Here is a 24,352-nt window from a genome sequence, read left to right on the forward strand (position 1 = left end):
GTCCGGGCCGGGCCCGCGCTCTGCCCCGGGGGAGCTCGCCCGGTGCCCGGTTGCCGGGTGAGCTGGTGGCCGAGAGAGGAAAACTTTCCGACTTTAGCCATATTCCCGGACTCTTGCTGAGTCCTTTGTTCTGGTGCTTTGTGGTGTTTGTGCGTGTTGACGGTATTTTCACACTGAGCCTGGAACGTGCTTGGCGAGGGACTTGGTTTTGGTTGGTTTGGGGTTTTTTTCCCCCCCCCATATCCCCGAAATTCTGATCCACAGGCATAATTTATTTTCACAATTAAACAGTTTGAATGATGAACTGGTCTTGTACCTGGAGTTTGCCTGTTCCGTGCAACACATCATCAGAGGTGTTTGCTGCTGTGTTTATTTCCCTGACCTCCCAAAAGAGCCTTTTGTACAGCCCTTGCAGCGGGCAGGCTTGGTATGGTGAGAGATTGACACATTGAATTGCTTAATCTGCAGGGTACCTTATTCAAATACAGGGTTTTTTGTTGTTTTTTTTTTTTTATTTGCTAAAGCATTAAGATAAGACTTAGTGTGCAACTTCTCTTTCTTTTCTATATATGTTCTAAATATATAGAGATATGCAAAAACATTATGTTGCTCTGTTATGCAAATATAACTTGTGTGTCTACCTGTATTGATGTGCAGATGCGTCATTTTCAGCATCTCCTTATCTAGAGCATCTGGATATGCAAAAACATTATGTTGCTCTGTATATGCAAATATAACTTGTGTCTACCTGTATTGATGTGCAGATGCATCATTTTCAGCATCTCCTTATCTAGAGCATCTCCTTATCTAGACTTCCCTGAACTCTGGTTCAATTACTTTTGCACAGAGCGCTCCCAAAGCAGCACTCACTGTTACTGTTCATCCTTCCTGCAGAGTGGCACTTCCAGCCTCCTGTCCACGTCTTCAGAAAGCAGGCTGTTGGTCTGAGCTGCAGGCTGATTACTAAATGTTTGTGTTGAGCAATGTTTGGTTGTTCTTTCCAAAAGAAATAAACCCTCTCTTTTGTATGTATGCCAAAACATATGTGGGAAGAGTGACCTGGTATTAATTCTGTTCAATGTGTGAAGAAATACAAAGTATTGCTCTGCTACAGCTATGAGTTTAAAAAGAATGCTGTTGCTATGAGTGCTATCAGCGAGCAAACAAAAGATTATGTTGTAAATGATCACAATGTAAACTTAGTACTTTCCAAGAATAAAGGGAACACATCCACTGGAATGAAAACCAGATTTTTTTCAAAACTCCCACCCAGCACATGTGAATAGAAATGTGGCATGCACTTTCTTGCTTTATCAAATAAGACAAAATCTGTTTAATACAACTGTCTACTTTTATTTCTGTGTTAAATACTTTGTTGTGGTTGAGTAATTAAAGTTGTTTTTCTCCCTTCACCTCTAGGTTATCTCTGGACTGAAGCTTACAAGATTTTTTGCTTCCAACCAGGTTCTGCCAAGTGAATGTCTCAGTTGCCTAGTAGAACTCCTTGAGGACACTAATATAAACCCATCTCTAACCTTGTCTGTGGTTATTTTGTTGTCACAGCTCGGTAAGGTTTGCATCTGAACTTTTTATCCTTGATCTGGGAAAGGGGAGACAAGACAGGTGCTGATTCTGTGTCATGGGTGATGAAGTTCTTGGAAAAAAACATAAGGTGTGAAAGGTGGAGTGTTTTTCCTTGTAGCAGAGTGCTTGGCTGGGCCACCTGACTGTGTACAAGGCCAGATAAGATGTTAAATCACCATGAGTAGCAGATTGGAAGACATCACTGCGAAATGACAGTGGTCACACTTGTCAGAATTAATTTCCTCACTGAGTAGAGTGAGGAATTATTCTCTTGTCCTTGATTTTTGGACCTTTTTAAATGAAGAATCTGCTTAGGGTGTGCAAAGATAAGGAGAAGCCATGCTACATCAACTATCATCACCTCAGTTTGCTTCCCCCATTGGAATGTTTGCTGGGCACCAGTTTGGGCTCTCCAATTGCCTGGGCCTGTGTGCACCAAGCTTCCCAATTACTAAATAGATTCTACCGCCTTTTACTTGTTTCCCAATTTCTTGAGATGCTTTTTTTTTAAAAAAAGGTTTGTTTTTTTTTCCATTTCACAGAAGTGAGACTTCATTGTTTAGGGAGCTCTGTGCTCACCTTAACCTACACATGTAGGTTACATACACAGGGGAAAATTATCCCTTCGTTTCTTAGTTTCTCATTATATGTGAGTAGTTATTCAAGATTGGAATCCTTTGTGGTGGCCCCTTGTCTATCTTCTCTAATTCTTGGAGTTTTTAGTCTCTTTGAGCTTCCTTTTAGGTTTTTGAAACAGTTAGTGTAAGACTGTATTTGTTGCTGGGGTTCTTAATTATCTTTTCCAAGCTGTTGGATCTGAAAAATTTTAAGAATTAGTCCTCCTCCAACTGATCTGTTGCTTTACCTGTCATCCTCGTTTGCCTAAGTGGATCCTTCCACCTAAGTGGAACTGGCTTTTTTATTTAACTGTTGCTAGATAACCCTATCAAGGTATCAGTTTTAATCTACTAGCCCACCATAGTGTGAAGCAAGAAACAGATCATTGATTTGAAGCTTTAAAGCCTTTTAAGTGCAGGTTTCAAGATCTCAAACAGAACTAAAACTTTGTAGGTAGGAGGTAGGACATTTCTTCAGTGTCCAGGCATCTCAAGGAAGAGTATGAGTGTTTCAGTTAACTGTAAGCTCAGAAGTAAGGTAGAGATACAAGTGCATAGGAGCTATGATTTATTTGTAGTTATTTGTGAAATATACATGAAAAACTGGTCAGAGATTTTGGGTTCTGCTGAGATTGATAGCTAATACAAGAGTTGCTTTTTCTTTTAGATAAGGTTTTTTGTTAATAACTCTCAAATTCTAGCTTTAGACAATGAAACTAGAGAAGCTCTTCAGGACACCTACAATCTGACCAGTGTGCTGGCAGGAGTGGTTCATCGAAGTTCTACTAATCGTAGTGACCCAGTCCTATTACAGGTAATGGAAACTAATAATTAATAATCTTTAGCTACTCTTACATAGTATACATTTTACTGTGTGCATATAATAACTCTTTAAAAACTCCATCTGAAAAAATGTGTTGAGGGAAAGTTGATCTTAGCTGTGCATTTTATTTGCTGTATGAGGTTAGTATGAGAGGATTTTAACACTGCATAGAGTTCTTTGTATTCTCTTTAATTTTGCTTGCGCTTCTCACCTACTCTAATTTAAAAAAGAAAACAAAACCCAACCCACCAAAAAAGACCTGTTTTTGAAGTTATTTCAATAAATCACTGCTTGAGAGCTTAGAAGGTTATTTACCAGTTGAGGTATTCAGTTATTTCTCCTAATGTTTATAATAAAAGCCTGGAGATTGTCTTGTTTAATCAATACTTTGAAAGGTAAATGTGAAGGAGTGAAAGGAAAACTGTGTCTGCCAGTTCTCATGGCAGGTTTGCAGGGTATGTAGCCCTCCTTCCCTCTGGTCAGTGCTATCTGCCAGTGAATGTGAGGAGGCTGTGCTAGTGGGCCCTTACTTTTAGGAGCCAGGTGCAGACACTATTGGTTTGTTGGTTTTGTGGGTTGGGGTTTTTTTGTGGTGTTTTTTTTTTTTGTGAACACATAATATCTCACCATCTGACTTCACTAATTTTAACCTGTCCTTTCTGGGGGAGAGATTTTGTAGTCGCCAAGTAGATCCAATTATAAGACCTTTAAGTTCTTATATCAGGTATTTATATGGCGAGGTTTGGTTTCAGCTGCTATCCTGTGTTGTGAATTTTGCCATGTTTGAGTGTATTAACTTCATACTACCTCAGTTATGTTATATTCTGTGAGAATACTGTATGAAGGACTTTACTACCATTAGATCTGTTGGCAATCTTTACAGCAAACCTATTTTCTATAAACATATTTTCTGCAAGAAGTTGCAAAGTGGTTTTTGGGATTTTGCTGAAACTTCTAGATCTTTCAATAGGACAAAGCCCCTTTCTCACTGGCAGAATGGGGAACTTGCTGATGAGGCAAAGGGGGGAATTGGATGGGTTAAAAGGTAACTCCTCTGTCAAAATAAAACCTTATTTGTCTGTTTGGGCTTTCAGTAAGTACATCACTGTAGTAGGGCATTACTCAATGTGCTTGCAGCAGCTCATGGAATTGTTACATTAACATTACAGAGTCTGAAAATTAATTCAGTTGGGGTGTCTTGTTATTTATCCTTTCAGTTGCAGCTTTTGTAACCTGTAACATTCTTCAGTAGGATGCTACAGGAATGACATATGTGAATAGCTTTTTATTTCCTCAGAGTATTCAGTTGCTGCAGAGGCTGACCTACAATATTCCTGTCTTCTGTGCTGGTGCCAACATCGATGAATTAATTTCATTTCTAGTGCATCATGTGTAAGTGTGTACTCACTTGTCTTTTCTCATGGGAAATATCTAGCAAAGTTTCTAAACTTTCTGAAGACTATCACCATATTGCACTAACCTGGTCTCCAGAGTGAGCTGTGGCGTTTTTGCTCTGAAGCAAACAGATTTTTCTTTGAAAACCATGTTGTTAAAGATTGTCAAGTGCAGTGGTTGTGGGACTTGGGGGGACTGAATATTAATTGGCCTCTTAGCCCACCCCCACACCCCTGGGAGCAGGGAGCTAACAAAGAGGAAAAACCAGGAGAAAATTCATGATTGTTCATTAGGAACGGATTTATGTTAGATTAATATGGATTTTGTGAAAGTGTCCTTGTAAGAGATCTAATGACTACTAAAAGCACCTACAATCAAGGACCTTTGATAGTACTGATCTCTGATACTGTTTTTTTTTTTACAGATGTGCTCAGTTAAAAACTGCCCACACTATGGGGATTACAATCTTGGTTTGGTGGAATGGTGTCTAATTAAAACAAAACAAAGCTCAAAACAAAATAAAAAGTCCCTCAACCACCCTGCCCCCAACCCACAAATTCTTGTAACTAAATTCTGGATGCTGTAATAAAAATAATCTTTGTTTAAATTTCTGAACTTTTCTTTTAAGTCAATCCACTGAAGATGAGTTAACAATACCGTGTTTAGGACTCCTGGCAAACCTCTGTCGTCACAACTTGTCTATTCAAACTCAGATAAAATCTTTGGTAAGAGTTTTGTTTTTGTGGCATGATTCTCTGCTTGAGGGCACAAGAGAGTTACTTGACTGTGGGGAATCACCTTAGTATTTCTTATGCACTTTATTGTTTGTTCTCCAGAGTTGGTGGTTGTTTCTCCCGTATCGAAGACAATAACTAGTAGAACAGGACGATGAGTATTCTCTTTCCTTCTCCACATTTCTGTGTTGTTGCACTAGCTTGTGCTATACATTAATTTTCTGCAAGCATTCTTTGCAAATGGAAGATGAATTTAAAATTTGACCATTCTTCCTTAGAAAAACTAAATGCTGTTAACATGAAGACTGTAGTTGGAAAGAGCTCTGCCTTTTAAAGATAAATTGATAAAATACCACTAATGTTGATGTCAGGTCAGGGTTCTTGAATCCTCAAATAGACATCTGTATCTGAGCTGCTCATTTCCTGTCTTTTCATAAAGTAGTGCAAACATAACTTATTTTTCAATTCAGAAATACAAATTCATCTACATGAGAGTGAGTGTTGTACTCTTTACCTTGGAATAAAGGCTGGGAGAGGAAAAAAGGAGGAACTATAGTCAGATCTGATCACTGAGCAGAGAAGGGATGGGGGTCATTTTTCAGAGGTTTTCTGTTACAGACTTTAGCAAAATTACTTTCTCATCTTTTTTTTTTTTTTTTAAATAATGATGCAAATTCTTCCTTTTTAAATTCTTTTTTTCCTTATGCAAGTTCAACAGAGAATTTAGTCAGACAACATCAACACCTCAACACCAGTATTATGCAATAGAACACTAAAATAGATTTGCTAGAGAACAGCTATCGTGCTAATTATTTTTTGTAGTAGTATTCATGATTTGTATGACATTTATAAATATGTACAATCTGTAAGTTTGGTGTTTTTATAGAACAGAATCAAATTGATAATGTCTATGTTTCTCCTTTTTGCTTTAGAATAGTGTGAAGAGTTTTTATCGTACCTTAATAAGCTTCCTGGCCCATAGTAGTTTGACTATGGTTGTGTTTGCACTTTCAGTATTGTCAAGCCTTACTTTAAATGAAGAAGTAGGAGAAAAAGTAAGTGATGCTTTGAAGTTTCTTCTATTCTGAAGTTGTAGATAAAAGTAATTATCACACTGGGAAAATGAAATTCTATTGCCAACTAGTTTTAATAAGCCAGAGACCCAGCAAAGTAAGCGTGCTTGCCTATACATAACTTTCTTCTTCCTTTCAGCTCTTTCATGCTCGAAATATCCATCAGACATTTCAGCTAATATTCAATATTGTTGTAAATGGAGATGGTACTCTAACAAGAAAATACTCTGTTGATCTACTCGTGGATCTTCTGAAGAACCCCAAAGTTGCAGATTTTCTTACCAGGTATGGCTTCACTTCCTCAAAGTACAGGATGTACTGGTTCAGTTCCCTTGCTGTATGCTATTTGTATTCGAACCAAACATTGGAAAAAATTCCCTAGATGCCTTTGGAATGTTACTAGTTGATTATAACTGCTGTACCTGAAACTAAAGGGTTCTTATGTTGCTAGTTTCACACAGAAGTGTGAATCAAAACCTGTTTTTTCATTGTCACTTAAGGAATATGTGTGTTCAGTAATTCTTTGTCTGGACAGTATCGGTGGTCAGACAACTTGATGAATGGCTGTCTTGCCTTTTGCAGGCCTTTTATTATTTATAATTTATTTATAAACCTATTTACAGGCCTTATATTATCTTGAAGTATGGTTGAAGTTGTAATAATTTTACTAGAGAGCATTACAGAGTAGTTCTGTGGAGGGTTGGACTAGTTGTTCTGCAGATGCAGCTAGATGAATTTAGTTGCAGAGTTTGAATCTAAATCTAATAGTAAAAAGAGATGGAATATCTTGGCTTATTTTAAGGAATTCGCTTTCATTCTCAGACCATTTTTAAAGCTTAGTCTATGTTAAATAGAAATTACATTATCAGAGCTATCACTGTTCCTGAAGTGTTTGGAGCTAAGGAGGAGAATAGGGCACTTGCATTCATCACTCAGTATAAATGTCTTTTTAAGTTGTTTTTTTTTCTCCTCTATGTGTGCTGTAGATATGAGCACTTTACTTCATGCCTTGGTCAAGTATTAGATCTCCTTCATGGAAAGGATCCTCATTCATCGTCTAAGGTATTTATACTTTTCAGTTTAAGCCTAAGAGGGTACAACTCCTAATCTAGTTCCACTTCTGTAGTCATAAGTAGGTTCCTTGCGTACAAGGGTTGATAATGAAATACGTTGACTTCAGGACTCTTAAGTGACCTATGGTTTTCATCAAGTTTATGTTTTCTAGTTGCCCAAAAGGCTATCAGGTTGAATTTGTAATGGTTGGGGTTTTTTGCCAGATTATGTGAGTCTGCTTTCAGGCAACAGATACAAAAACAAAAAGCCAACATAAACATTTTTTGTGTTTGGGATCTACCAGAAATGCAGTGTGTACCCCACTTCATTGACTAAAACTTGAATTAATGCTACTCAGACTTTGAACTGATGATTAAGGAATCTGATGATGTTAATTTCAAAGACTTAGGAGTAATTTCTTTCATATTAGTTGAACAAATTGATGTCACATTTGGTTAAACAGTTAATTGCTGCATTCAGCTGTGTCTCGCTGCCACCTTACATGAATGAAACATTGACTATCTGATGCTAAAGGCTAAAACATGAAATGTTGTGAAAATATTTGAGCTAAATACATCTGTGAAACAAATCTTAAGCTTTTTTTATGAGCGTTTCACATCATAGTAAATGATAAATGCTAATGTTACTGTTTATGTGTTGGGGTTTTTTTGTAGCTGTTTATTGGTTTTATTTAGAAAGACATATTGACAAGGAGCTTTCCAAGGTGCTTTCCTCTTTGTTCTGAGTATGCACATGCGCATCTATTTGTGTCTCTGAATATTTTCCTTCCCATAGCTTTCTTCATTCTGAGCATATATACCTTCCTGCTGCTTATTAGATCACTAGCTAGCAGACATGCTTTTAAAAAAGGAAGTTGTCCAACTTTGCCCAAGGAAGTTGTAGATGCCCCCTCCCTGGAAGTGTGCAAGGCCAGGCTGGATGAGGCTTTGAGCAACCTGGGCTAGTGGAAGGTGTCCCTGCTGATGGCAGGGGGGTTGGAACTGGATGGTCTTTAAGGTCCCTTCCAATCCAAACCATTCTATGATTCTATGAAAAAAAAAAAAGAAGGGAAAACAATACACTGAATACTGTCACAAATCTTTACCAGTCTATATTTCTTCTGCTGGCAGCTTTAAGGGAAAAAAACCTGTTCTTCAGGAAAGTTTAAAGCACTAAAAGGAGTTGCATAGAACTTGCATATCTTTTTAGACTTGTGCTATGGAAGTTGCGATTTCTGTGTAAGTACTTGATTTAAAAGCTTTTGAACTCTCATTCACTTCTCACAGATCTTAGAACTGCTGCTTGCCTTCTGTTCTGTGACAGAACTGCGTCACACCCTGCGGCGGGCAATACTGGAACCATCTGGCTTGCCAGTCTCTGGAAATACCAGATGTGTGACTCGCTCTAAGACTTTTGAACCGTCTGTTGCATTGGTGCACTTGTCAAACCAGCCATTGGAAGGCTCTGAAAACTGTTCGGTTCTAGCGTTGCAACTATTCAAAGAGATTTTTGAGGTACCAAGGCTGAAAATGGAGTTTAAAGAGCTTCCCAGCAGCTATATTTTCAGTTGATTTTTAAACAACTATTAGCCTTGTCCTTGAAAAATAGCTTGTAAAAATATACCTGAAATAAAATTCTTCCTGTTCTAGAGTTCCATGCTTTGTAAACCAACTTTTCTTTTAAAGGCATGTTGTGTTTTAGAAATATGTTTGCATTGAAAGTTAAGTGGAAGATAGAGCAGTTTATGAAGTCATGAGGTAGATACAAAGCTATCAAATAATTGCTTTCTAGGACTTGTAGAAGGGGTTTCTGTGCTCTTTGTTACCTCCTCCAGTGTGATACTAATCAGCAGTCCTAACCCTGAACTAGCAAGAGGCTGGGAAAGCTAGAAGACAGGCTGGTGGAGGAGGGAGTAGAGTAGACTTGGCTTCCTTGTTCTGTAGTTTTAAATACTGACATAAAATAAAATGTGTTTATTACAGGATGTTATTAATACTGGGAACAGCACCTCAGCTGAACCCTTTGTGGATCTTTTGCTGCCTGTTCTTCTTCATCATCTTCAGATGCCAGAACAGATTGTGGATGTGCAATTAGTGAAGAAAAAATGTGAAACAATGGTCGAGGCTATTAATGTCCTGACAAATATCCTTTTTACGTGTCTGTTGGCAGTTAATTTATTATTCCTCCACCATGATCTGCTCGAAGATGTTAGAAGAAATGTCCGTCTTGGGTCACTTTAATAGCTTTTAATGACAATAACTGCCCTAATTGTACTTAGGACTGTCATCTTGAAAGACCTCAAGTAGCTTTCTTATTGCTGTGGAAGTATTGTGTAACACAGCGGTGCAGGATAAAATGTGTTCTATATTCAACAGCATAGAAGCACTTGGCAGATCAAAAATGAAGACGAGTGTTTTCTGTTGAAATTGCAAAGGGGTTTTGGGTGGCTGTCTTCTTGATCAGTGTAGTATTTTCACCTGGCTAAGTCAAATGCAGCTCCCAACCAAGTACAAGTTTAGATCAGTGAAATGAGGAAAAAAGAGCATGGAATGATAGTTTTACACGCCTCATGGAGTCCTTAGTGTCCACAGCATCTTGTAGTAAGGAGGACATGACTGCAGGATGTAGTCCTGCATCTCAGCTGAATTCTGTGAAGAAGTCTCTTTGCTAATTCACTCCTAGAGAACTAGTTCTTGTATTAGGGGCTGATTGTTCATTGCATTTTGTTCATCACCTTTCTTTAGGCCACTCATTTTATTGTGGTTTCCCTTAGCTGTCTGTTTCCAAGTAAGCGTGTGTTTCGATTGAGAAGTGAAGCTCACTTGGCTTGCGAGTTAAGCGTGACTTAAGTGCTTTGTGTAGTTGGGTTCTAAAAGCATTTTTGGAGGCCATTGTGCTTTAATACATTAACTTTTGTGTCCTTCATTATTAGAAGATGTTGCCTTTTTGTGCCAGTACCTAAGCCTGGGTATGTTAACTTTATTCTTAACTCAGCCTACTGCTCTGTAGAGATGACGCACTGAAAACGCGTACCTCGACGGTACTGACTGCCAGCCAGTGCATGTCTCTAATAGCGCACCAGTTTGCCTATAGTGGAATTGATACTCGTTTTGGGATGAAAGTAGTGGACTCTAAAATGTGGTGAGCACGCAGATTTATCTAAAATCTAATTTAACAAGACTTGTATGAGAGTTGTGATATTGTTCCATTAGGAAGTGTATTATAGTTGAAAGTACCATTTAAATGCATGTAAATCAATACTGGTTTTAAACCAAACTTAGTATTTTTGTGGCAATAGAAAGTAACACTGCTGGTCAGGTCAGTAAGTAAAACCTAGATTAAACATTCAGATATTGGTTTTGGCATTAGCTGGAGATCCACTTATGTGGAACAATGACGTTAACCCTCATGCAGTAGTTCAAGCTCATTCAAGTTGAAGCTTACCAGAACTGCTCATGGCACCTAATTTTAAATTTTGATTTTATGTGACCAGAGTTCAAAAATATAACACATCAGTATGGGAGGGAATTATTGCACTTAAAATGGAATATATATTCCTTCAGATCAATGTCATTAACCTGAATGTCAATATAACTAAGAGTTATATGGCCAAAAACCAGTGAAATATAATTGGACCTACAATTAAACCCTCCTGGCTTTCAACTTGAAAGTGGGGTTTTTTTGGTCTTCACTGTTGCCATTCTTGGCATGCTGGAGAAGCTCAGCAGCATGTCCAAGGAACTTGATGATCTCTCTTGGTGTTGGCATTGTTGCCCTGCTAGACATATTTAATTTCTTTGTGAAGATATGTGTTTATTTTTTAAATTGACCCAATTTATTTATTCCCTTTTTGTGTTTTTTTTCACCCACTTTGCTTTTCTATTTATATGTTTAAAAGCAAACTTGCTGCTGATATTATTTTGAGAATGCTTGATCTTATGAGCAGACTGAAACAGGATGTACCTGGTATGGAGGTCAGCTTCTACAAAATCTTACAGGTATGATTTTAAAATGTCTTATGAAATGTATCTGTGAAGGAAAGTGTCATTACACCACAATATTTTCAGTTCTGAATATTTTACATGCTTATCCCTGAACTGGTAAAACTTCCAGGAAAATATTGTCCTCTGAGCACAATTCTTAAAGCTTGTTTCATTGTTAATACTCTTATAAAATAAGAGCAGTTTGCTTTTACTCCAATCATTCATTTCAGTAATGCATGTGAAATCATACTTCAGCTGCCTGGTAAGAATTATCCTTTTAAGACTGCATTAGGATTGCATTTAAAGGTAACAAACTAGAAAAAGTTTATCACAACCATATAATTATTTGTGGGGTTGGTTACTATTAAATAAATACATCTAATTTGTCACTTTGTATAGTCAAAACAGGTGACTATATTGATCAGATGGTACCCCAAAAATTTACTTTGTAGATGGAAAAGTAATCCAGGCAGTCAAACACTTTGTGCTGTTTTGGAAGGTTTTCTTTCAAGGACGGGAATTGTGTAATTTAATGGGTAGCAATGAGAGTTTCTCAGTCCTCAGGAAATCCTTATAAAACTTAAGCTTGTGATCTCTTATGATTGAAATGAAGCACTTGACTGCTGTAAGGAATTAGTCTCTTTACCTGTTGCATTGCCTTTAATGGGAAAACATGTTTCTAAGTACTCTGAAGTGTAAAGTATTTTTAAAATAACTTCTCTCCCATTGACTTCAGGCTCAGAAATTTAGATGGGCAAACTTTATTACATTTTGAATAAAACATTTCTGTGCTCATGGGCCTTGATATTGTGATATCTGGCTGGTTTGGGGGTTTTTGTTGTTATTGTTGACTGTTATATCTTGTTTTGACCAAAGTAGTTTCTTTTTTTAGGATCAACGCCTGATTACTCCTTTGACGGTTGCTTTAACATCAGATCATAGAGAGCAAGTCCAAGTGGGACTTAGAATACTATTTGAGGCTGCACCCTTACCAGATTTTCCTGCCATAGTGTAAGTTTATTTTTATGATAGTCTGGTAGGATTTGACATTTTTATGGGCTTGGTGATATTCATGTTTCTTGGCTCACTACTTTCAGTTCACCAGGGACAGAAACTTTAGAAAAATTGTCTTGTTTCTTCTTTATCTGCAGTTAAGACACAATAGTGATATTGGAGGCCAGAGTCAGTAGTTCAAGCGCTCTAGAGAGCATAGTAGTGACTGATTTCTGTCCCTCAGGGTTCATTTGTCTGAATTTTGGGCTTACAACTTTCTACCTGGAGGGCATCTAAAATTCTGACTTGTCAGATTTCTCTCTCTACTGAATTTTCAGATATGTGCCTCTTAATTTCCTAAAGTTTTGCTTACCCTTTTGCAGTAACTTCCAAGAAAGAACAGAATAGGATAAGACACAGGCAGATGGCAGTTCAGGTAGTATTTAAGGTGGTCTAAATAGGGGGAAAAATATTGAGAAGTTTTGATGAAGTCCTTATTTCTGTAGATGTAATAAAATAAGAAAAACTGGTCTTAATTTGTATCACAATCTTTGCACTCTAGAAGGCCAATCTGAAACTTCTTCCCTTTTTGTTAGCACATCTTTTTAACAACAAAAATGGGAATTGTTTGGAAGGACTTCCAGGTGAGATGCCTTTTTGACATTTGAGCTGCTTTTCTTGAGTGAAAGATTTGTGACATAACTAGCTTAGCTTGGAACAGTGACTGAATTATTACTGGGGGGGTAAATTCCTAGGTCCCTGAGAGTAATGGGAAGACTAGAGGAAGGAAGACTTATCCTGAGTGGTGGAGGATCAGGTTATGGAGCATTTAAACAAACTGGACATACAGAAGTCCATGAGACCTGACAGGATGCACCCATGAGTGCTTAGGGAGTTGGCTAATGTCATTGCAAGGCCACCTCAGATTATCTTTGGAAAGTCATGGTGATTGGGAGAGGTTGCTGAGGACTAGAAGAAAAGAAGTGTAACTTCTGTCTTCAAGAATGGCAAAGATTATCAATAGCACCCTGGACTGCATTAGGAAGGGCATTGCTGGCAGGTCAAAGGAGGTGATCATTCCCCTCTGCTCAGCCCTGATGCGATCACATCTGGTGACATGTCCAGGTCTGGGCTCCCGAGTACAAGAGCGGTACAAACATAATAGTGAGTCTAATGAAAAGCCATTAAGATATTTGAGGGGTGAGCATGTGTCATACAAGGTGAGACTGAGGGAGATGGGACTGTTTAGTTTTGAGAAGACTTGGGGAGGATCTTATCAATGTATCTGATGGAAAGGAGCAAAGAAGATGGAGCCAGAGTCTTCTCAGACAGGACAAGAGGTAGGCACAAATTGAAATAAAAGAAAAAAAACCTTTTAGATTTCTTTAAATATAAGAAAAAAGCCTTTTACTGTAAGGAAAGCCAAACACTGAAAAGGTTGCCCAGGGAAGTTTTGGAGTCTTCATCCTTTGAGATGGTCAAAACTACTGGACATAGTCCTGGGTGACCTGCTTAGAGTGGAGAGTTAACTAGATAATATATGTAGAGATCCTTTTCAACCTCAACTATTCTACGATCATGTGATTTTTCTGGATATAGGAAACATTTTTACAATAGCCAGTAACAAATAGTCTGGCTGGAAGAATGAAGGATCTGGACAATCCAACGTGCCTGGAGTTGTGCAGTGGAATAGCCAAATAACATCTCTGTAAATGGAAGTTAAAAATAGGCTTTGTTCACTTAGGAAGCAATTGAGATGGCGCTTCAGTGAAGTGGTTGGGATGACTTAGTAATTAAGGAATTTATGGAGAGAAAAAGATTTTTGACTGGTGCCTCAAAAATCAACTCTTTGGACGTATTCTCTTTAATTTGGAATAAGTCATTAGCAGCTGCCTTGCATATACCAACCACAAGTTACAAACAGGCACTGGAATATAGGTACTGTAGTTACTTCTGTCTAAGCTCTTGTGTTCTCTTCCCTGTACAAATTTTAACTGATTGCACTTTTATCTGCATCCTTAAATTTTGGTTAAAACTTAACAAAATCAAATGTGCTGTATTCAATGTAGTATTGTAAAATAGCATCACAGAAAAGGAAAACTGAAGGTGTGTTGGTAGCACTCTGCCTTTTCATGATTCAATCTTCTTATTTTTATGCCTATTGAAAATCTTGACTAAATACCTTCTCAGTCTTCCTTCTTACAAACAGCAACCTAGTTAAGTTGAATAATTGCATGTGAAATAACCTGTTTCTCAGGCCAGTAAGAGACAGACGATCTGTTCTGCTCAAGAAGAGCTGAACACCAGAACACCATACCATTTCTGGCAGGATACTGCATTTGTTTCTAAAGGTTAGATGGTCAGTCTTTGCAATGATATTTGTAGCAGGTTGTTTCATTAATAGGCTTTATGGTTACACAGGCTGGGTGAGAGCATTGCAGCAAGTAATGCTTACAGACAACAAGAAACGGAGCACCCATCAAAGAGAATCCCAAAGCAGTCACCCATGACCAACGTTACTTCAGTGAGGTGTCCTTCATCCTGTCCTTCAAGTGATGAATCCACAACTTCAACTATTCAGGAATTAATACAAAAACTTCATTCTGGACTAGAGGTTGGTAGAATTTATATACCCTTGTTAAATATTTGACACCTTTTTTCTTTGGGGGGGTGTGGAATTTAAAATCCCAGTGTCAGGCTATAGTGCATGTATCACTTGAGTTCAGTTTAGAGTCCTACCTATTTAGATTGTACTCTTTTTACTGAGCTCCTGAGCAGAATACAATGATAGTTCTTTGTGCTACATCAGAAGCTGGGCTCCTTATTGAGATCTCTCTCTCCAGTGGGATTGCCCACACTCTTCTAGCTGGCAGGTGTGGAGGCAGGTGTCAGGTATAGTTGCAACTGCCTAGACATGCTGGGACACATACAAGGAGCCACCTCCTCTGCTTCCTAAGAAATAGCCTGTGACAAAATAGAGATGGTGTGCTGCTTTAGAAGAGCATGGTGCATCTCTCATATGCCTGAACATGCATATGAACACTTTCCTTTTCTTGCCTGTAGCTGACTGTTTAGCATTTCATTTCAGTTTTTGTGGCCTTCTTGAAAAGGCCCTGTGATTACTTCAGAAGAAGATTTTTGCTTCCCTCTGCAGCAATGTGCATTGTGAATGAGACACTCAAACAGGCACTCCATACAATGCGCTTCTTTGCGGGCCATGCTGTCAGATACTGAATATATTTCCTCTTTCTCTTTTCTGTTCAAAGCAAGTTAGTTGCCTCACAGCTGCTTTAGACTGAGTGATGGATTGTTGCTTCTATTTTCTTTTGGCTTAAAAGAACACTATGCAAATTTGGAAAATGAACAGAAAGTGCCTGATAACAGCTTGATATCTGTATTAGTGGCACTGCCTCCAGCCTGAGCTTTGCAACCCTTCTCTGTGTGTTGTAACTGATAAGAATGAAACTCAGCAAGCTCCCAGTTCCAGTCAGCTGCTAGAATAGTAGTGAAAGAGGTGAAGTGAGTCTTCATTGGCTTACTTAGTGCTCTGCCACTGGATGCTCCCATTGATCATCCTTTTCAGGACTGCACGTGGCAGTCTGTAGGTGCATTGCTGTGTATATTGATGTAAGTCAAAGCAGCCACAGGTGCCTAACAGCACAAGTGCAGCAGCTTTCAGTAATATGATAGATTGTAAAAGCTGCTTCGATTTTTGAGGTGAGAAAGTTGTTGATAAATTGTATTTTTTCTTAGACTTTCTAATTAGTAGAACTTTCCTTTAAAAATCCATATACGTGTTCACTTAAAATATCCAATAATTCATCTCTTTGTGCGTTCTGTATGTTGTGTGAAGCTCAGATGTGTGTAAAACCATAATTGAGAAACCCCTTTTAATAGTATTACTGTACAGATAGAGTGAAGGGAACTTAACAGAAGCTTTTCTTATAGTAGTAATGTCTAAAAGGACCTAGAGATGACAAGTTTGCAAGCAGGAAAATAAGCTACTTGTTTCCTACTTTAGAGACACAAAAATGAGCTGAGAACTGGATCTATGCAGGGGCTACTGTTAATATGCAAAAAAAATTCTTAGGTAATTGTTCAAAATGGTGCAGAAGTGGTAGCTTTTCAGTAGGTGTTCATTGTATGAACAGCTGGAGTAGCTTGCACTTGGTCATGTATCAGCATATACGAACAGCTACTCAAAAGTGGTGTTACAGTAGCACTGCCCAAGAAAAAATATCCACCAAGTAGCATTTTCCCTTGACTAGAGCGTATATTTCAATAGACACTTAAGACTTGTGCTGTATATGGTGAATTTCCTCCAGTAAGACAAAGGGTTAACACAGTAAGTTCTATTCTGGATGGTGTCTGTTTAGAACAACTTTCCTGGGCCTTTTCTGATAATCTGTGTGTTGAGAAGGCCATGGAGTATGAACAAGTCATGTGCATTTTGTGCTGTTAATATTAGGACAAGTTACTTCAGCTGTCCTATGAGAGGAGTTCTAATTCTCCAGCAGAGATTAGACCAAGGGGAACCATTTCAGAGTGGTGGTGTTACCTTTTCATAGTGCTGGACTGATAGTCTTCTGCAGATGAATCCTATTCAGCCTAAATAGTTCAGTTATTCACACACTTTCTGCGAGAGTCAGGTGGGTAAGTTTGAGCACACTGTCTCAGATATAAAAATTAAGAACTCAGAAAGCTAGTGGACAGCTGGAGTTCACAAAACTACTGCGCTTTTTAAGCACAAATTATGTATCTAAGAAAATACAAATTTTCAGTAGTAGTAATTGTAAAACATTTCCACAGATGAAGGAATCGTTCGCTGATACGAGGATATCTGACATAATGGATGTCTATGAGCAGAAGCTGTCAGCATTAGCAGTGAGTACAACCCAATGTGTGTGGGTACATTGCTGTCTGTACATTCAGAAAATGTTCATGAAAAATGTTGTTCCTCTGTACAGTCGAAAGAAACGAGGTTGCAAGACCTTTTGGAAGCAAAGGCGCTAGCTTTGGCTCAGGCTGATAGGTTGATGGCTCAGTACCGATGTCAGAGAGCTCAGGCCGAGTCTGAGGTAAGTAGCAGGAGATTCCTTCTGGGACTCTGACAGGAGGTAGGGGCTGAGTAATAATTGTCTGGGCAGCTTTAACTGTGATGGCATGTATGGCATCTCTATACTGCATAGCTGTAAGCTATGCTTGCAAGTTAGGGCAGTCTTAATTTTCATCATAAACATCCTATTTTCTTCGGGATTGTTCTTTGGAACAGTTTTCTTTAATGTCCTTTCCCTTATAGGAAGTCAACAAAACTAACCTACTGTACTGATTATTGTTTGTTAACCATTGGTGTTAATTTAATGGTTGCAGTTTTGAAAATTAATAAAGCTGCTTCCTAGAATTCTATATAGAATTTGCTGGTATATAAAGAACTGTTCCCTGTTTGTGCCTTCTAATCACTTGTCAAAGATAAACTTTCAAATAAAGCTTGCTTCTCTCAGGTATGTATTGGAGGTGTGCATTGAAAACTCAGAACAATTTCTATTCTTTAAAGGTTATAATATAGATTGAGCTGTAGATTACTAAATCCATAGTTAAAATGTATCATCTCTTACTTTCTTTTTCCCTCTCCCCTCACACTGTATACAAAGGGTGCTAAAGGAATTTAGTGAGCAAATTAATTTGTAGTTAATGTTAGGTGAGAGAAACCATTTTCTTAATGTAGCTGATGGCATTTTAGTGTTAGAACTGTGACCTCAAATATACCTTTTACAAAACTAAAGACTTTTGAAACAGAATTCCTTGTAACTGTGGGGTTTTTTTTGGTGGGGGATGTCTTTCCACTCAAAGGCAAGAACTCTTGCTGCGATGTTTAAAGATTCAGAACGAAAAAATGAAGAACTTAATGATTTGCTGAAAGCTCAGAAGATAGAATCTGAAAGAGCACAGACTGATATTGAACAGCTCTTTCAGCACAACAGGAAATTGCAAACAGTTGCTGAAGAACATGAAATACTGAAAAAATCCTCTGTTGATCTTCTTCAGAGGTAAGGCACCTAAGATCTCTAAGCAAATACTTCATATTCGAAGAGTGATGAAGCCCTTTACTGGGCTAAGCACACTAAAAGGGCAACATTACATGTTACTTCATGTTTTTAAGTGAAAAATTCATTCTTTTTTCTTCCTTCTCTATGCTTATTAATGACGTTAACTTAAGTAATTCAAGAAGTTAATATGTTAAGTGGAATGAGAACTAAAGTTGTGGATGTTGAAGGTTCAGTTCAGGAAATAACGTGAACTTTGTATAAAAGGGAGCATTGTTTTCTGAAACAAAATTAAGAATGCTTAGTTGCTAATAGTATTATACCATACTCTTGGCTTTTTTCTTTGATCTTATGTGCTATCTTGATGACATGCTATAAATAGTCTGGAGAAGCAGCCAGTAAGTCTGCATAAGGTAGGAGCTTGCATGTTTGATCACTTCTGTAGCAAATTTGACTGAAATTGGGTAAAAGTGAGGCAGGGAGGAAGGAGGCAGCTTGTGTGTCCCGAATTATTTATAAGCATTATTTATTTAGGACCTTTAGAAGCTAAAAAATGACATGTGAGACACAAAAAGTACACAAAGATAGAAACTATTTATGAAAATAGAATATGCTTTGGAAGAATAAAGGCTTTGAAGAGCATTGGCTTTTCAACCCTCATGAGCTGATCTTGTCACTAGGTGTCAGCAAGGCAAAGAAGCTGATAAAACTGAGTAAGTTTCTTGCTTAATAATGGGAGCAGGCATTATATTGGACACTTTTGATGAAAGCCTGTTGCTGCCAATAAGGGAGTCATTGAGGGAGAGGAAAAATGTATAAATTTTTTGTCCATTGTGGGTTATCTTTATCTTTAATAAGTATCTGGTATGGTCACTGTGGAAGTGCCTCCTTTTTGCTTGAATTGTGTGCAGCCATACACCCTGTGAACATGTATTTGACTAACTTATGTGAAATAGAACAGCCTCAGTCTAGTATCTAACCAAAGTAGAAATAAAATAGTTTTCTAATGCTTACAACATATTTATAAAGCAAAAACTTGCTTTCTAAGCAATCTGCACAATTTAAATATACAGTTCCTTAAAAATAATCAGATAACTGACATCAGGGGAGAGAATTTTCCTTTTGGTAGGAAAGTAGGAAAACATTTGCTTAGAGCATGAGATCTGCCTCATAAACTTGTATTAAATACACGTTGCATTGTCTTCAGTATGTTCAGTTTTTAGTATCACAAGACAACTGAAGATCATAGATTGATCCCTTCGGGGTCCCTTAAAAGATGACTCCAAATATCTAATTTGTAACAGTTTGTGTATGTCAAATTTCTAAAGGCATCTGTATGTTTTGTCAGTTCTGAAGTTTCCTACTGGAGGAAGGTTACTTCCAGATTGTTTAGAAATAAGGATATGTAAGGGATCCACTGAAGCTTGGCTTGGTTTTCTGTTTGTTTTTTGTTGTTTGTTTGGGTTTTTTTTAATTTCCTCCAAGTATGTTCATTTAAAAAAACAAAACCAAAAAAACCCCACACTCAAACAAACAGCAAACTACCACCAAAAAATCTTCAGCCACCGACACCCCCCCCAGACACCTTGCTTTTAGCGTGAGTGGAATGATTTTTGTATGACAAACTAGTAAAGTAAAAGCTCTTCAAAAGCACTTGTACTCTTCAACCATAACCCCCTAATTCATTTGTAGGTATGAAACAACTGAAAGACAATACAAAGATCTACAGATTACATGCAGTTCACTAAATAAACAAATTGAAGCAATGAAGAAACTGAATGAATCACTCAAGCAGCAGTATGACAGGTAAGTTCAATTCAGTCTTTTTAAAGCAAATTAAAGATAAACAGTAAAACAAAATAGCACTTTACTCTCAATTTTTCAATTGTTCTAGAAGTAACATCTTAAAAGTAGAGTTAGAGGAAGTAAGAGATGCTTCAAGGTTGCTTTATACATGTATGTTAGATGAAAATCTGTAGTAATGACTTGAGTGGTTTATTTTATTTGCTTCTGGATTGGTTGGGGGCAGGAAGGAATGCCCAGAGGCTTCAGCAACAGCAGGAGTTAAAAAGAGCAGTGAAGGCAACCCAATTCTTGGGTGCATTTGGGGGAATTGGGGACCTGATTTTTGGTTGTTGTTGAATTCTTAAATGCTACTGTCACCCAAAAATTTTCATGTATTCCCTTTTAGCCTGCAAGGTTTCTCTGTAATGTTATCAAATCAGGAAAAAACCAAAACCAAAACAAAAGCAAACCCAACCCTACTAAACAAATACATTTAAAATTTATGTTAGAAATAGTGATGGCTGGTATTCTGTCTGTGGTATAAACAATCATTCCTCAACCATAAAACTAGCATTACTTATGTGTTCTTGAAGACTAATTGTATTTTTTTGCTTTTTAATCATTTAAAATAGGTCTGATGTACCTTTCACCAATGTAACTTAAGGGAATAGGGTTCCCATTTGATAAATTGTATTTAATACTTAATTTTGCAGAAAATATCTTTAAAATGTGCTCATAGGGAGGCCTTGTATTCAGTTCAGAAATAAAACACTATTCTTGGTTTTACTTGCAAAGTTCACTTCATCCTTCCAGGCTGTTGCCTTGTCAGGAATCAGAGCAGTCCAAATCACTGCCTTGAGTTCTGATTCAAATGGAAAAAAAATCATACTGATACATTAGGATACTAATGAATAAATTTGGACTCTTACTTTCACTGGTGCAATCTGCAGCTCAGCATCATCTGGGAGATAACTCTGATGAAAGCTGCCCCTTTTTAAAGGTAGGTTGGGGGAGCAGTTATTATATAGATATTCTTGAACTGCCACGAATAAAATGGAGACCATGGAAATACACTTCCCTCCCTTTCTTGCTAGAGGCTGCAGTTTAGAAACTGGTAGATAGGAAGCAGATAAATAAGTAAACAAGAGTGACAGCAGATGCCATCTAGGCAAAGCAAGAGACAGATAGAATATGCCTTAGAAATTAGACTAGCTAGTAATGGAAAAAGTAGATTAGTTTCACACAGTATAAAGTGCTCAGGTTACAGTTATAATGCTGGTAGATGACAAGACCTATATACTAAATGGTTGTGGAAACTAAACATTATCCTAATTAGTGAAGACTGCAGCAGGCTTATATATGGGCTATGACAATATCTTATGAAATGGTTGTTTTTGCTGAGTGGTGTGTGACAATCTGGGAGATGTTCAGAATGGTATTGGACAATCTTTATGTGTAGATGTGCTTGCATGGATAATAACCAAAACGGGTTTTATTAATGGTATTGTTGATTCAGGAGCATACTAAAAGTTAAAGCCCCAGCATCCTTAATCACTAACAGCAGTGAATTTTGACTCAAGTCGAAGGACAATTTCAGTTCTGTCATGGTATTCCGAATGCTTTGTGGCTGTAATCAAAAGCAAAAATTGCTGATGTTTAAGCTCCAGATATGAACCATTTTAATAGTTTCTACTGTGTTTCTGTGATCAGAGTAGGGAAATGACTGTTTCATGGGAGGGGGGGAAGAAATAAAATCTATGCTCATACCCTGCAAATTCATAGGTTTGATGATTTGAAGCTCCTGACAGCAATTGGAAATGATAGAAAAATCATTCTAGCTTCTTAGGACAGAGAAATGGTGGCACATCCCACTCTGATAATTAAAATTTATTTCTCTGCAATTTTAGGACTGCTGCACAGTTGGTAGAAACTGAAGATCACAGAAAAGAATTACAGCAACAGCTACAGGAGAGAGATGGCAAAATAGGAAGTAAGTCAATTACCTAAAGGTCACTGAACCTAGAGGACTAACTAAATTAACTAGATGTTGTTATTACAGGCTCTAGATAAGCAGCTGTATCTCACTAAATAACTTGTAAATCTTAAAGTTAGCCAGGGATACGTAACTTAACAGCTCAATTAAACAAATATAGATTTTTATTTTTTAGAAAGTAGACATAAACTTGATTTCCCAGACTGTATGGACTTCAGTGAATCTCTGCACAGCATTGTATGTCCCTTCAGGATCTTTTTACAGCATGTCCATTAGAACTATTTCTTTGTAGGAGCTGTAAATTACAGGAGCTTAATTTAACTCCTCCGCAAATGGGCGGAAGCAACCACTAAAACTTAGCAGTAGGTGGCACTACTCAGTAATTCAATTTTTAGCAGCTGTATTGAGTCTAAAGAAAACCCAAAAACCCTAAAACCAACTTGTTTCCCAGGCAATGCAGTATCAGTTTGCTAAGTTTGGCAACTCATCTTTTAATGTGTTCATTTTCTTAAGCCTTGCAACAGACAATAAAAGCTCTGGAAGAAAAACTGAAAGCTCAGCAGAAAGAAAAAACAGATATGGTACAAGCTATAGACACTCTTAGAAAGGAATTAAGTAAAACAGAACAAGCAAGGAAAGAACTGAGTATCAAGGTAAGGAATTATTTGCACCTGCATTCTAGAGACCAAAATTTTGGATATTTATTTAACTGATAGAGTTGGTAAATCAATATTTCAGTGGTAAAGCAGCTAAAGAAACTAGAGCAGTCTATGTAGTGGACAAAAACAAATTCTCTCAGCTTTAGTTGTATGCCTTCTGAGTTTTGAGTAGCTGAGCTTGAATTTAAGAGAAAAGAAATCAAGGTCAGGTTCTAATGAGGTTATGTGAGGCACAGTGTGTGAGTACACAATATTTGGAAGGAAAAAAAAAACCCCACAAACATGTGGCACAGTATTAAGTAAGAGAATGTAGCACATAAGGTGCATACACTGCATATATACACACCAAAATGCATCTTTTTAATCTTTGAAATTCTAATGGAGTATCTATTTTTATCTCTAAGAAAAATAGCGTCCTTGTTAGAACAGACTAGTTTGGCTGTACCAAGTTAACGGGGTAATGTTTAAAAAACCAAAACTGGATCCCCAAAACTTCAGTGCAGCCTGTACATCCTTGCCTGTAGGCAAGGCCTGTAAACTCACAAGACAGAGATTCACTTTATGTGCAAACTGATCAGCAAATGCAAAGTGTGCAGTCTGGCAAATGCATTTGCTGTGTTTCTGTTCCCTGGAAGCAAAGTCTAATCTCTCCAGGCAATATTATTGAGTAGATAGCAAATATTTTCCTTGTTCTCAGTAAATATTTACTAGTGTGGGGCTTGAAATGAAATGTGGATGGTTGAACCGCGAACACTTTGGCTGCTTAAATAGGACAATGATAACATGGGGGTTGCTGCTTTCCCATGGTATCTAACATTTTGAAGCACAGCAGTAGCTGTAATCATTCATGTGCACCAAATGTATAGCTGAGAGAGGTATTTATGAAACAAGCTTGTAATTTTAAAACTGTTTTTTAATTACTTGCTTAAATTCACCACTAGGTCACTCAACTTTCACTGTTTTGTGTATGTTTTTCAGTTGACAGTGGAGGAAATTATAACTTTTGTTTGTTTCTGTAGGCATCTTCTCTGGAAGTTCAAAAATCCCAGTTGGAAAGACGCTTGGAAGAAAAAGAAGCCCTTGTAAAACTACAGAAGGAAGAACTGAATAAACACTCCAATATGATTGCAATGATTCACAGTCTAAGTGGTGGCAAGTTAAGTGCAGAATCAGTGAACCTCAGTTTATAGGGCTCTGTTGTGAAGATTTTAGTATTTATACATATGTGTGAATATGCATAAAGATTTTTAAACCTGACTCTAGCATACTATTTGACTTGAAAAAAAGGTAAAATTAAAGGAGCCTTACTATCAATTGAGAAGAAAAATTAGGATTGTGGAAACTTTGGCCTGAAAAAACTGAGCTACTGTATAGCAAATGGATCTTCTGGTGATACTGGTAAAACTATTATCATCTGTATCGGGAGCTGGATGCGACTTTTGCTGGTGACTGACCTTCTTAAATATATATAGGGAAACATAAAGCAAAATAGGAGTCACTGTCAAGTTTTTTGTGTGCATATCCTTCTATTGGCTGTCTGACAAGCAGTGTACTTCATAGGTTAAGTACTTTTATAATTCAATCTTGTTAATTTTGACTCTTCTGAATACCATTAT

General features: G+C 37.6%; 1 protein-coding gene across 1 annotated transcript; it reads left to right on the forward strand.

The window, feature by feature from the left end:
• Positions 1-1,395: 1,395 nt before the first annotated feature.
• CIP2A (cellular inhibitor of PP2A) lies at positions 1,396-24,061 on the forward strand (the record flags this gene model as incomplete). Its single annotated transcript, XM_010173394.1, is given in 20 exon segments — positions 1,396-1,567; positions 2,903-3,015; positions 4,322-4,416; positions 5,048-5,144; positions 6,086-6,208; positions 6,366-6,511; positions 7,213-7,288; positions 8,566-8,793; positions 9,262-9,421; positions 10,279-10,420; positions 11,178-11,277; positions 12,155-12,273; positions 14,677-14,869; positions 17,065-17,139; positions 17,223-17,333; positions 18,106-18,302; positions 19,992-20,105; positions 21,992-22,074; positions 22,591-22,730; positions 23,756-24,061. Coding segments are annotated over 20 exon segments (2,655 nt in total), but the record flags the coding sequence as incomplete, so codon positions are not given.
• Between the last annotated feature and the right edge of the window lie 291 nt (positions 24,062-24,352).

Source organism: Antrostomus carolinensis, unplaced genomic scaffold (assembly GCF_000700745.2).
Source record: "Antrostomus carolinensis isolate BGI_N321 unplaced genomic scaffold, ASM70074v2 scaffold1318, whole genome shotgun sequence".
NCBI lineage: Eukaryota > Metazoa > Chordata > Aves > Caprimulgiformes > Caprimulgidae > Antrostomus > Antrostomus carolinensis.